This window comes from Pinus tabuliformis, chromosome 4_1 (assembly GCF_031772625.1).
Source record: "Pinus tabuliformis cultivar Carrire ecotype Pingquan chromosome 4_1, CPIR1, whole genome shotgun sequence".
NCBI classification, from domain to species: Eukaryota; Viridiplantae; Streptophyta; class Pinopsida; order Pinales; family Pinaceae; genus Pinus; species Pinus tabuliformis.
Genome location: NC_142303.1, coordinates 927,119,001 through 927,134,040, shown reverse-complemented (window position 1 = coordinate 927,134,040; position 15,040 = coordinate 927,119,001). Strand labels below are relative to the sequence as shown.

The 15,040-nt window shown below is 39.0% G+C and overlaps 1 protein-coding gene across 1 annotated transcript in view; it reads right to left on the bottom strand.

The window, feature by feature from the left end:
* Window positions 1-1,543: 1,543 nt before the first annotated feature.
* LOC149179194 (uncharacterized) overlaps window positions 1,544-15,040 on the bottom strand; it is a 438,072-nt gene continuing 424,575 nt past the window's right edge. Inside the window, exons 22-24 of the mRNA XM_089422378.1 lie at window positions 14,908-15,007; window positions 2,437-2,554; window positions 1,544-2,332 (exon numbers count right to left, since the gene is read on the bottom strand). Coding sequence (XP_089278504.1) covers window positions 2,133-2,332; window positions 2,437-2,554; window positions 14,908-15,007 — 418 coding nt within the window. The 3' untranslated portion in view covers window positions 1,544-2,132. The remainder of the gene's footprint in view (window positions 2,333-2,436; window positions 2,555-14,907; window positions 15,008-15,040) is intronic.

The following is a 15,040-nucleotide window of genomic DNA, read 5'->3' as shown; positions in this document are numbered from 1 at the left end:
GATGTCAAGTCAGCTTATTTAGGGCTTCCTAGAAGCCTATATATAAGAGGTATTTGACCTCATTTGAGTGGCATCCAAGAAGTTCGTAGAAGGATAAGAAAGAGATCTAAAGACAGATGAAGAAAAGGAGAAACAAAGGCAGGAAAAGCGAAGTGTTCAAGAACTGTTTTAGGGTTACTTCATCTCACATGTGCGAGTAAACTAGGGCATCATTCTGCTGCAGCAAGACCAAAAATTATAGTCATAATAGAAGTTAAAATTTGGGGCTCAAAAGGATAAGTTTAAAGGCCAAGTTATCAAGGAAAGAAGATCAAACCAAATGCAAGAGATAGGAAAAATTCACCATCTTTTCCTCAAATGTGCGAGTTAGGGTTTCTGCAACAGAGGCCAAAAATTGCAGATTTGAAGTAGTGGCCAGAAATCTAAAGAAGAAAGCGAAACCTAAAGTGTTGAAGCAATTTGACTTGAGTTGACTTTGTGAAGGACAAGTTGATCAAAGAAGAGGTTGACTTGGTCTTGGAGGGATCTTTGTCAAGGGTCTTAGGTCTTGGAATTCATCATTTGAAAAATCTATAAGAAGAGAAGAATTCTTGTGGGTTTTCCTCTCAAAAGAGAGGTTTTGGCCCTGACTAGCAGCCTACATTTTGTGTCCTCTTGTCTCATTGACCTTCAAAGTTTGGTAGATGTTTGATGATAAGAACACAATAATAATCAAGTGAAAGAAGAAGCTAATTCAAGTACATCAAGTTAAGTAAAAGAACATCACAAACACTTATCAATGTACGAGAAATCACCCTAATCTAGCTGCCATTGATTTCTCAACACCCTCTTACTACACAACCTAGCTTAGTTTGAATCTCAAGAAAACCCTCCTTAGGTTAGGGAGCCCCTTCCTTACCCTTAAAAGTGAGCCCCTGCCTGATAGTTGCTCCTTATCTCTCCTGCTGGGGTTAGGGTTTTTCCTCAAAGGTGAGAGCTTGAGACAGGAAAGATAGATGTTTGTGTCTCAGTCAAATTTGTTTAGTTCCATAAATTTACAGTGGCCTACCAATAATAAATCTGCCTTCAAGCAGATTTTGAGATCCTAATGCACATACAAATGGCTTCTTGCGTTAGAAGAATGCGAGCAGAGATTTACTGTTTCACTAAAAACTATAAACCTAGAGGTACTTGATACAAAAAATTGATAACCATCATGGGCATTGTTGAAGGCATTTTTTCCACATCACATACTTGATTTAACTTGCTCTGCTTAAAATAAATCTTTAATAAAAAGTGACTCTTGCTTGACTATGAGAATTGCAGCTCCTGCACCATTTGACAATACTGAAGACAATATGTCAACCCTTTTTATTAAAAATTTTGGAAATTATCATTACTGGATTCAGCACATTGGGTTTGAAGTGTGTCATTGTGTGGTACTATAATCAGATGAAAATTAATGCATAGCATAATAAAGAGTATGATTACACTCCTGCAACATGGATTCAAGGAAAATATAAAGTAGAGAACACCTTTCTGTAAACCAAAACCAGTATCTTCATTTTTCTAAGAATATCTTTCTATAAGCTCTGAAGAATTACAAGAAGAAGCCCTTGCAAATAGGCCTAAATGAAATATACTTCTTTCTGAAGATTAGCTGTACATGAATATAGTAGTATAAATACAATTTCTTACAACCAGGAGCCTATCAAGCCAGTACTGCCAGATTTCACTTGAATTCCATAAATACATCAAAACTTTCTGGACCTGCCAATATCCAACACTGAGTGTCAGACAAGCCTTGTCGTTACTGTATAGCAGCCTGCAGGGCTCCACCTCAAATCAAATGGAAATAAAACTCAAACCATGTACCTGTTTTGTCCGTCTCAACATAAACCTTATCTTATGCACACCGGAGGACATTATGAATACCAAAAATCTACATTGGTGTCCCACCAACATGCTGTATGCACCTTCAAATGCTGTGGAACACCAATAATTTAGGACATACCCTGCCTCCTGTTTCTCTTTCAATTTTGCCAATTCAAATTTCATACCAGGCATAAAAAGGCACTCAAATATGTCTTCTGTTGTAACAAAATTCAACCGGCTCAATAATAAGAAATTACAAAACTGTATTTATGCTATGGCTATGGATTCTGATCATCAGCACTAAAATCCATCTTGCGTGTCTGTTGGTTAAATAAATCTGCTATATCCATTGGTGTCGTACAATCTTCTGGCTTCTTATCAATACGCTGACGAATAAATCTAGGAAATCTCATGGATATTCCACGAGAAGGATGGACCAAACCTACAGCCGCCTGATGGACTGGAGAAACTGTAAGATCTGAAATGGAATAATATGTTGTACATGCAAACAAGAAAAAGTAGTCAATATCTGGGAAGAGGTATGAAAGGACCCATCAAAACTTTCTCAAGGACAACCCTTACCTGCACCTCTGATTTCCCATACAAGTTCTGGAGAAAACCAAAGATCTGGCTCCTCAAGTGTCTGGTAGTAAGCAGGTTTCTTTTTCAAAATCCTTTCTCCTGAAAAGAACTCCTCCATCTAAATAGCTACTGTGTTAGTAACCCTTGACACCTTGAAGCAAAGAAAGACTATAAACAAGTAAAAAATTTCACATTTTTGACCACCAGTACAGAAAGAAAACGCAAAGTAATTAAATTATATATTAAAAAATAAAAAGTATATTAAGACCACCACTGCAGATCTCGGCATGTAATCAAAATCTCGTTCACTCTCAGCATTGAGAATCTGTGATGAAATTATAATATAAAAAATGCAAGTGTCAAGTTCATCAGGTAGTACATCATCATATATCTGATATCCATGTATGTTAGAGGTACTGGAAGTTGCTGTTGGGTGCTGAGCCTGAAAATGACTACTCTAATTGAAGTCTGGCCAAATCAAGATTGGAAAAAGAAGTTTCTAAGCTAGGATTTTCACGATCCACATGCCAATCCTCTGAAGGCTCTAATTAATACAATTCTTTCTTTCAGAAAGGAAAAGATTGGAATCTAGGTACAAAAGATCTTTAGGTTTGTTCAAACCCTACCTATAATGTTTTACCAAGTAGATAAAGCAATAGGTACTTCAATTTCTCTACTGCAGAAGATCTAGCCACATGTGAAAAATCATGAGTGGCTAGGGACCAATGTTTTAACATTTTTTTTGCAATTTTTTAAATATCTAAGTAGCAACAGCTTCAAACAAACAAATTGCTACATAAATATGAAAATAAAATTGATGTATAAGATGTATAAGATGTCAAATGGTACATCACATGTCGATATTGAAATATGATATCTGTCCTGATTCATAAAACCTGACAGGATAATACAAAATCACATCAAAACAAAAATAAGGCATCTAGATACTACAAGGATCACCATCTTGCACTAAGAGGTGTGCGTAACGCTCTTGACCAATGGTTGACTGTAATTGGTATGCTTTTCTTGCTGGCTGGTAGTTTTTGGATTTTTATGTCTTAAATTGTTTGATGGTTTTTCTTGCAATTTTTGTTTGAATGCATAAGAAATCTATATCAACACAATAGAGCAAAACAATATGTTGACGGTGATGGACCCGCCAACATGTAAGGGGATCTCCCCAGTAAGAAGCCCCAATTAGACCTCAGACCGTTTGGTGTAGGAGTGCCAGCAGTGGGTCGTATCGTAATTCCTTGACCACGCTTTCGCACATAGACAAGTAAAATGACTTTGTTGGTATCAAGGGTGTGACAGTTGCAGCGAGTCAAGGAAGGTGCATGAGAGGTTCTAACACACGGGGGTTGAGATGAGTGCACCCCTTGGAAACCTGTAACAGTACTCGGCTTGAAAGGGAACACACAAACAAAGATGCATCACCTGCTGGACCGCGAGTAGCAAGCAATCCAAAGTGATGGTTAAACCAACAACACATTTCAGAAAGATTCATACATACTCACACATAATAGTCCATACATGCATGCGTAAGCAAACAAATACATATGCCATTTCGAGTAAACAAGATCGCTGAAATATAATACAACATATGCATGAAACGTGTTGGCTCTTGTAATATTAAGAAGTGTAAGTTCCAGTCATACAATACATCCATGTACAACCACTAGTTCCGATAGTGGAACGTTACAGCCACAACCACCAGCGCCTCCAAAGAGATGTACTAGCTCTACGCAGTGGAGAAGCCAAGGCTCATTACAATACTGTCCAAGCTCTCTTCTTATCGGAAGCTTGGCTGACCAAAAGCCTTTCTAATGAGTTATGAGGATCTATTTATAGCAAACAGTGGGTGACCCTTGACATTCCCCTTTGTGACAGTTCATCTACCCTCATGACTCTTCATCTACTCTATGACTGTTACATCCAACTATCGACACTTGAACTTCCACTTGACAAGACGTTACATTACAATGCACATGTTCTCATGTGAGACAAAATGGCCTGAGCAAGCCATGCAAGACATCACTGACACTCGGTCCGTTGTGGTGAGACTAACTCTTTGACATGCTTGTGATGGTGAAGGTGGTGAGCTGATGCCAAGCTTGGTCGTCCATGATGGTGTGCACGCACATCATGGTGACATCTTGCTGAAGTGAACTCTTGCCTCCGTTGCATTCGGGTGCATTGGTATGGCTCCACTCTCCAACTCGTCTGCTAACATGCGTATGGTCTTCTTGGTGCGGTCGAACCTGCGACACATTGATGCATAGTCTCTGTGTTGATCTTCTAGTGTGTGCTGGTGGTCATGCGCATCAACTATCAACTACATGTTCAGCGCCAGTCGGACATGCTTCTTGTCTTCGCCTTGGTGAGTCTGCTAAATGGGTTAGATCACATGCGTGCGCACAATGAAATGCATACTGTTGAATTCCCTTGCATGCGATCAACAACACTACTCACCATGTTTGCTCTGTGCCAGCTACTGGGATGGATCTCTAACTTGTACGGGCGTAGTTTCATCCGTGAGTGCATGTTGCGCCCATTGTTGTGCCTGTTCTTGTTGCAACTCATTCTCTTGTCTATGCAGCTCCTATTCTTCCTTGAGTTGTTGCTTCAGCACATGCAACTCCTCTGTCTTTGTGCGATCTTCATGTCGCGTCGTCACCTCATAGCCTGAGTCTCCAAAGTTGCTTTCATCATAAGTGGATCTGCTTGAGCTTGCAACTTTGTTCCACCTCTGTGTTGTCAACAACCTTCCTCTTGCGTTCGTTGCATCTGGTATGCTGCCTTCAGCTATTATTCATGGTGCTACTTGTTGTGATGTTGTTGTCATCATATCTTGATGTCCTTGCCTATGAACAACTTGATGTCTTCGTGGGTAGGCAAGTCCATAGACACTTGATCGATTACATCCCCAAGTGTGCTCTGAATGGTGTCTTCGACTCTGCTCTCTTGGAAACCATTGTACCTGAACTGCTGAGAGACAGATGAACACCTGTAATACCTGGAGACATCGCAACACTCATGGCAAGCAATCTGTCAATCGAAAACCAAAATGAACTTGAGAACTGACTTACAACATACCTGTGTGACTAATCATGAAGGTTGCGCAATTTCGGCCGGGAGGTCGGGAGACTAATTGCCAAGACTGCGCAAGGCACAGTCTAGGTTGCTAGGAGGCTAAATTACTGCTGGAACTGCGCAATGCACAAGTCCAGTCTGGCTGTTGACTGCTGGAATTGTGCAATGCGCAATCTTAGCCGGAAATGGTTGCAAGCTCAGTGATTGCACTGTGCAATTTTCTAGGCCAGCAATCAATGTCCCTCAGAATTGCGCAATGCAAGACTGGAGGACAGTCACTGGGCAAAAATGTGCATTTCCTGAGAGGAAGACAGAGCCTTCCCTTTCAAGATTGTGCAATGTTGTCTTGGTGAGGCAGAGTCCCAGCCAAGGCTACCAAGACTCGCCGACGAGCAACTAAAATCGAATGTGAATGCGAATGCATGGCGATACTGAGTTTAAGCATAAGTGAATGATCATGCATGCAAACGGTGAATGACAGATTCAGGAAACGGAACAACATGCATGTGGGTGAGGTGAGCCGCCGAATCGGTAACCGTTCGTGGAAAACTGTTTCATACATGCGACAGCAGTGAGATGTTAACGAAAACTGAAACGGTGCTAGTACAAGCTAGTATGTATCAAAACGACAGAAAGCGCTCACTGAAATCAAGCAGACAGCATTCATACGAAGCGAAACACAAAAAGCGCAAGAAATGCAACATAAGACATGGAAGGCTGGCTTACCCAAAACAACTGAGTTGAATGTGTCGACGACTCCTAGATGTGATGTGGGATGTCAGAGCTGCAAGGTTGATGTGAGGAACGAGCTCTGCAGTGTCTAATTCATGAGTTTTGATAAAATCGAGGTTGTGACGTGCATGCCACAAATCTAGGAAAAGCGATACTTGGCGGGACGTTTCTGAAATGATCCTTGCATGTAACCTCCGACTGCTAAAAATAGATCCCTGAAACAAGGGATGCCTTTGCATGCTGCCTCGGGAGAAGCAGCCCATGCATGCAAGTCAGCTTTGCTCAGTCCCGGGTGGAACTGGTCAACCCAACTGCACATGCATGAGCCCGCTCAACTACTGGGAGAAAATGCGCATTTCTGGAAGGGAGCTGGGCTGGCTGCCTAAAAGATTTGCATAATTTCTGGGCAAAGCAACTGACTGTTGCCCAGGATTGCACAATTCCTGGGCTGAGCAGCCCTACTAGGAGGAATTGAGCATTTTTCTGGATGAAGCCTGATTGGAAGAATTGCGTAATTCTGGAGCCCAGCAGGCTACCAGACAGAATTGCACAGTTTCTGAAAGGGAAGGCTGGTTGCCCTCCAGAATTGCGGAATTTTTTGAGGTAGCTGCTTAGCCTGCTACTAGACCAAGTCTGGGAGAACAACCTGTGAGGGGGGAGCAACAAGCTCTGATGGATAGGCTGCATATCTACAAGAAAATCATTGAATCTTGTGTACTTGACGAAGCAAGACATGCTACTATGAAAGGTTGGTAGGGAGTCTCCAAAACGAACTTAAGGCAAAATTTTGGAGGGTGCTTGTCGCTGCTACAACACAATAGTACATATAGACAAGGTTGCTAGACCTTTACTGCAATAAATAGAATGAGGAAAAACATGCCTGGGATAGTCTGGGATATGAAGCTACCAGCAGATCTAGATGAATACAATGTCTCAGGAAATATTCCACCTCATCTACCTAGTGGGACCCCCTGTCAGCAGTTGCCATTGTGTTGTCGCTGTTACGGCCCCTCCTCAAATGCTAGTGACCCGATCTTTTAATGTCAACGCCTCCCTCGTTTCGGTGGACGATCACCCACCCCAACTGGTTGGAGAAAAGATCATTTGGATTTCTTGCTAATTTAACTGTGAGGAAGATCAACATCAGGATCAGATCAAACTCACGGAGGTTGTGGAATGTTTTGACCGGGGATACCCATGTTTTATTTCACTGCATGTTACCTTACAGTTGAGGAAACTCCGGAGGCTGTTCTTGGCTGCTTGAAAGCACAAGAAGGAGATTATCGTGCTGCGTAGAGCACACAGGTGAAAGGTAAATCTAATTGCTGGTTCGATCTGTGTGTTTGTGATCACGTGAAGAGAAGAGCACTGAGCTCTCCAATCTGATCTCCGTAAAGCAAAATGCACAATGAGAAAGTGAAACTGATCTTCCTGTTTAAAACTCGCTTTCCTTTTTTCCCTCTTTTCTGAAATTCAAATTACTTTTCCCGCTCATTTTGAGTTTTAAGTGACTCTTAAAGTTTTTCACTTTCTCAACATCACTTTATAATGCCACTTTATATAGTCACTTTTGGCCGTATTGACATTAAATAATTAATTTATTACTTTGTCTTTTTCTTCGCCTGGTGTGATTGCTCGGAAAGGAACATTACTGTGTGGCCAACGATTAGGTTTCCTCTGCCACTGAGAAGTTTTGTATTCCCATGCTTCTTCTCGCTTTGTTTGTAAAATTGGATCTCAATTCTTCCCTCTAATCTCTCTTCATAGAAATATCAAGAATTCGGTTTTTTGAAATATGGACAACATCTAAAGTAGCTGCAGGGAAAAAATCTACTTCATGCATTTGGATTTTGGCAAGGTGGTATTTCAAGCAATTGCTTAGACCAAACATTTCCATTCCACATAGCTTGCAATTCAGCCTTATTCTATTATAACTCTCATATGATTCACCAAACCCCCACATTGAGTCTAATGGCTTTGCCATTTTCTAGAGCATTGATTAAATTTCTAAAACCTATGACACAAAACAAATGGGAAATTCAGAATCCATATCCACAAAAAACTTAACGAATGTTGCAAGCTATGTAAGTGTTCAATCTCCCATAAAAAATGGGAATGGTGAGGTATATGGAATGGGCATTGCAAATCCTATACTAACTCTTGAGAAAACAAAGAAAATAAAGGCATAAATTTTCCTACATACCTACGAATGTAGATTGGAATAAGTCCCTATTGCCACAAAATCTAGTAGGCATTGTGAGGGGACTTACAAGGGTGTGGAAACAGTGAGGAAGGATAGCCATTGTCACCTCAACAATCTTCCTCTTGCAGTTTAGGGAATTTCACCATAAAGGAGGCTTCCATGTATTCATATGTAAGGGTTTTTATAATTGGTGGGTTCAAGGAGATAAGAATAGTCTAGGAAAAATACATTAAAGCCAAAATAGGCTAAAATATTCTTTATAAAGGAGCAAGTTTTTTAACCCTAGATTAACTAAGGACTACTACAAGCTATGGCTTATTGATATGCAATGGCGTATCTAGGCATGTAAAAGTCAAAGAAAGGGCCTCCTTAATGATTAAGATCAACAAAGCAATTAGGGCAACACTCAAATAGGCTTCAAGTTGAAGTGTGTCTAGGGACTAGGAATTTTGAAGGCTCAAAGGAGTTTGGAAAAGATGATGTCAACCCTACTTATGGAGGTTTCACCACAATCAATGCTGCATTTTGCGTTTAAAAGGTTTGTGGAGGAAAAAACCCTTGGAATATCATCCACAAGCATCCACTCAACTTACCCTATAGCAAATTGGCCCTAGAAAAGCTCTAGAAACTTGTCTTAAAAAACCTTGATGAGATAACAAAAACAAAAATATTTAAGTCTTAATAATTTTTTATCAACACAACCTTGGCCAGTGCCTAATCCTACTTAGGCAAATGGAGTTTTTGGGCAAATTTTTGAAGGAAGATGAAAAATGGTTGGAGTAAGGGGGGAAATATAATTTTCCTCTTGTAAAACTCCTAGCTATCTTTTTTGGGCAGAAATTAAATATAGAAGATGCACCCTAGGAGTTCTTTTATAGGTTTCAAGGATGAATAATTTTAACATGCAAAATTTTATTAAGATTTCCAACAAACAATATACATTTAGTCAAATAACATTTGGAAACCCTAGCATAAATTCATTTACATGCAAAATATAGAAAAATCAGCAATAAACTTACAAATTATTCCAAGAAAAGCCTTCTTTCAATCCCAAAAGGATGTGTCCAATGCAAAAATCAATCTCCAATAATAATATGTTCCACACAAATCACATTTTTACCATGTAGTGAAATAAACAAGGGAATTTGTACTCTCTAAGTAGGCCAAATTCACATGTGCGATGATTAAAAGAAGTGGACAGATCCTCTATGTATGAGTTTTATCCCTTCACTTTTACAACATAATAAGCCTACAAGCCCAAAAACAGTTTGAATTTGTGTGCTTGACAAGACATGATGTTACAAGCCAACCTCATAGCTCAAAACAAAAAAATAATGCCATAAATGCCCACACGTGTGGGTCGATATCCTCTAAAAGTATAACATCATCTTCCTTTTTTAGCAACAAGTGCCACAATAAGGTGTGGAACGGGCTAAGGAGATGCTTCACCATCATAATCAACTCCAAATTGTGAAGGGAAGCCTCAGTGAGTGTCACAAAGTGCTTCCATGTCCAAAACCATGCTCCGGGTGCCCTACGTCACCCTCTCAAGGGCTAGATGGGTGATGTGGCATTATCTCTCTCCAATATTGGGCCTCCAAGAGTGACTACATGTCCTCCCTTGTCATCCTTGGGATGACCATCACCATCTAGACTCTGAAACAAGTATGTTTGACAAGACATGTTACAAGCCAACCTCATAGCTCAAAACAAAAAAATAATGTTGTAAATGCCCACACCTATGGGTTGATATACTCTAAAAGTATGACATCATCTTCCTTTTTTAGCAACAAGTGCCATAATAAGGTGTGGAATGGGCTACGGAGATGCTTCACCGCCATAATCAACTCCAAATCCTGAAGGGAAGCCTCAATAAGTGTCACAAAGTGCCTCCATGTCCAAAACCATGCTTTGGGTTCCTAACATCACCCTCTCAAGGGCTAGATGGGTGATGTGGCATTATCTCTCTCCAACGTTGGGCCTCCAAGAGTGACTACATGTCCTCCCTTGTCATCCTTGGGATGGCCATCATCATCAAGACTCTGAAACAAGTAATGCCCATTAAATAGTATCAAAGCTAGCTCTCTAGGTCATCTTCAAGGTCATCACTGCTCTATAGAAGGTTCAAACCAACATGGGCATGTTCTATAGTGGAGTGATGTAATGTTCCCTCAAAGGCCTCTACTATTGTGTGAAGAACTACTTAGCAAAACCATATCAAGATCATGTGAAAGTCACCAATCATTACAGACAATGACCATAGATGCATCATAATGGACCATACTTAATTGTTAAGGGCATAACAACACTTCAAACTGGGATCACCTTCAAATATCTAACTAGACCAAGCCCCGTGAAGGTGTTCCCTACTTGTGTTAGGGATAGCTGGATAGTCAACTCTATTAGGTGTTTCTAGCCCCAAGGGGAGTTGACATGTCCTAGGTCAACCCTTCAATCCATTGGTGCTTGTGATAATAGTGGCAATGGAGAAGCGGTGGTGACCTGTTGACGAAGGTCCATCATCCTAGTGTAAAAATTTGAGGGAGCAATCATCGAGGCATGAGGTACACCTTTCCTTGGCCTGCTTTTTCCACCCCTCTAGTACGCCTTTTACTTCTTTTTCATAATTCCTTGAATGGAAGCCCAAGATTGCTTTTAATGATCTAGCATTTGTTGTTGGGGGAGGGGACTTCATGGCAAGGTGCCATGGCCATGGGACCTATTGATGAAGGTCTATCATTCTAGTGTACAGATGTAAGGAGGGAGCAATCATCAAGGCATGAGTTACCCCTTTCCTTGGCCTGCTCTTTCCACCCCTCTAGTGCACCTTTTACTTCTTTTTTATAATTCTTTGAATGAGAGCCCAAGATTTCTTTTAATGATCTAGCATTTGTTTACCCCCTAATGATGAGTTAGTTTATCACTCATTCATGTTGTGACATGCAAAAGTTCCTTTATTATGTCATGGAACATCAAGTGCTCAAGGAATTGGGTGATGGCTAATGAGGGGTAGAACTTGTTGCACACATTTTGTCAAAGTTCCAAGGAACCAGTTGTGCCAATTTTTTTTCAAAGATCAAGATCATCAACTAGCAACTTTTTGAGTCATTATAAACCCATTCTACAAATTTGTAATGTAAATGATGCTAGTAAGACTGTGTATTTATGTAACAACCTAGGTAAGCCTATTATTTTGGTGACGAATTTCATCCTAGGAGGTTTTTCATCTCATTGATTATCTGTGTTTCTAAACACAAATGATTAGCAAAGTGTTTCCCTCAAGCCTCACCCAAAGCTAGGGTGGAATTTATCATCAAAGTCTTAGGTGAGCCCTAGTGTTTTAATCGAGTTTATTGTAAAAGTGATATGGGAAAAATTTAAGGTAGTTGGCTAAATTATTTTATTACGGACCACTTGGTCTACTAGATCATATTGTGTCGCTGAATTGGGTAAGTGTTTTAAGTATTTTGAGGGTCTATAATGAACGGGTATTCCCCCTTTGAGGGTTGAATTTGTAAAATCTTATGTAAAAAAATATTTTAGTGCATGGTCCCTCATACTTATAGACACCATGGCTAAAATATTAGAGGGCGGAAAAATAATTAATCCCCTAATGAGTCAATTAATTATTTTTTCTAGCAAAACTAAATTAATTCCTAAGCCAAAAATTTAATTAATTTAGAGTCAAAATTTAAAATGTTAGAGAAATTAATTTGTCCAAGTGGAAAAATTCATGGGTCTAAAAGAAATTAATTTTTGGAGGTCCCTCACCAATGGGAATATTGGAAATTTCAAGAAAAAATAGACCCTTGGACCATGGTGGTTAAGTCAGTCAAATTTTTGAGGAGATTAGTTCAAAATAATGATTTTTGAGCTAATAAAAAATGATTTTAATGAGAAATTCGAAAATTCTTCAAAACTAATTATTTCGATGACAGAGATTAAAAGATCATCAAAGATTTATTGATGACCTCGATTTATGAAACCAAAATCATTGGTTAGTCATGTTAAACATTTTCAATTTCTACCGTATTATAAGGTTCAACAATCCAAGTCTGAAGACTTTGAGCTAGATGATGTTTATGTAGCTCTTGTTGATTATCCCATTTCTAGTAGTGTTGAATCAACAATGAGTTTCATGAGTGATCATGTTGACTAGTGATTTGTAGTTTTGATGTCTATTTTTGCTGCTACTACTACTACTATTGAGGTTGCAGAGGAGTCTGAGGAGTCCTGAGACTCTGAGCCAAATGATCTTTATGTATCTCATGTTGATGATCCCATGTCTACTAGATGATTGATGTTATATGGTTTAATCCACGTTTATGCTTTTTATAACTAATTCATCATTCTATATGCTTTTGTTGACATATATGCATCAAAATATATAAAAATATATATTATATAAAATTCGCTCCCAACCTGGAAGCTTCTGGAAATTGTCGCTCCCCGCTCCCGCTTTCGCTCCCCGCTTCCACTCCCACTTCCAAGCAACCTAGCACATTGTACTTCATTGCCTAGTCTTAGTAATCCTCAATGTTCCACCGAGTTTCCAAGAGGGGTAAATGCTGGAGCGAGTATACGCACAAGGGGACGTATATAAGCAACCCCAAAATTTAGGGAAATTTAAGGGAAACGGGGGGTTGTCGGCTTCATAAAATTTAAAAAATTATTAAAAAAATAATATATATTAAGAAAAAATCCCAACAATATGTCAATAACTAAATTAGTAAAATAGTAAATCTTCATAATTATGAAATGTACCATCTAAATATGATCATCAATTCGTACTAAACTATTATGAATGAGAATTATCATTTGACATTTCTACAATCATGAATGCAAAATTGTAAATCTAAAAGTAAATTACTAAATTGAACCCATCATTTGACATTATGCAATGTTCCATCTAAATTCATCATTTGGCAATGGACATTAATATTATGCAAGGTACATCTAAATTAATTAATCATTTGACAATCGAAATCACACAATGCACATCGAAAGTAAATTCATCATATGAAAATGGCATTATGCTGAAGTTTAAAATAGCCATAGAATACTAAACTAAAATTAAACATACAAAGCAATAAAATACTAGTAAATTTCTCAAAATGTACTAAACAATAAATCGCAACTCCAATCTGGTGGCTGCAAGTCACAAAATGAAAATCGCAGTTCCAATACGGCAGCTCCACGTCACAAAATGAAAATCGTAGGTCCAAATGTCTCAGGGTCTTGGTCAATGGTAAATCCGAATCATAGCAAATTGCAAATGGAAAATGTCGAACAGCGGCAGCAGGAGAATCTTGGACGGCAAGGTGAAATGTGAGCAGAAGCAGACGGAAAATGTCAGGCCACAAGGTAAAATTGTAGCGTTAATGAGAAATGTGAATGATTATGTTTTAAAGTTTTAATTTATCCTTTAGTTTTTATTTTAGTTTTTTTAATTATATTAAAATTTTTAACTTTTGTAATTGTTTATGTTTTTAATTGTTATTAGCAAAAAATTTGGGGGGATGCTTTTCGTCACTAGAAAAAAGTCCCCCCCCTGGAGTTTCCCTGAATTTCCCCAAAAAAGGAGACGTGGGGAAATGTTTCCCCAGGAGTTTCCCCGTCTCAGGAGTGTGGGGGAGCAAGGAAGCGCATCCCCCACCTTGGAGGGCGCGTCCCCATGGAACACTGGTAATCCTAATAGGGACACCCTCCTTGAATCAGAGGAGAGCCAGTGTAAAGTACAGAGGATAGGTTGCTAAGGTGAAAATGGTGACCTTGCTAGAGGTGGCCCCTCGGATTGTACCTTGACTACTGCCTTTTAACCAATCAATACAATTTAGGCAGTAACAGAGAATTAAACAATAGCTGTGAACCCAAACCTACTAAGAAACCAAACAAGAAATGGGGTTGCTGAAGTGCAGGCAGACTGAATGAGGTAATGATTAATGGATGTATGTAGCTAGTGGAACTAAGTTTAATAACCTACTGTACTTTTATTCTTAAATGAAATTTCAATATGTTCATATATGGACACTCTATGGTCTTGATTTTAGGTTTATCTCAACGCTGCAAAAATTGTGTATAGCACTATAACTCGGGAAGCATCCCAAAAACAAAAATTTTGAAAACTCATAAAAGACAGAAAAATATTGCTGAGCAATTTATTGGGAAAATCTGAAAAAAATTATCATCTGTGCATGTGCTCTGATGCTACCTAAAGCACTATTTTCCGAAAACGCTAATCTTCCCATGGTTGAATTTTTCAAAATAAAATTGTTGTATTTTAATCTCCAATTAATCAGAGAATCTGGTAACACTGGTTTATCAAGTAACCTCCATTTGTTTTCCTAATGTTTTTTATCTGCAATTTCAATCTTTGTCAGACTAATATTCACCATTCATGATTGATACCTATCACATGTACATACCAATGCAGCAAAACATACCTCCTTGTAAAAGGCATCAGAGAATCCAGACATAACTCGACAAACACTCTGATATTCTTCAGAATCTGGATCATAGCATGCAAGAAGAAATGGACTGAACCTGAAATTTACAAAACTATGTTTCTTAGCAAGA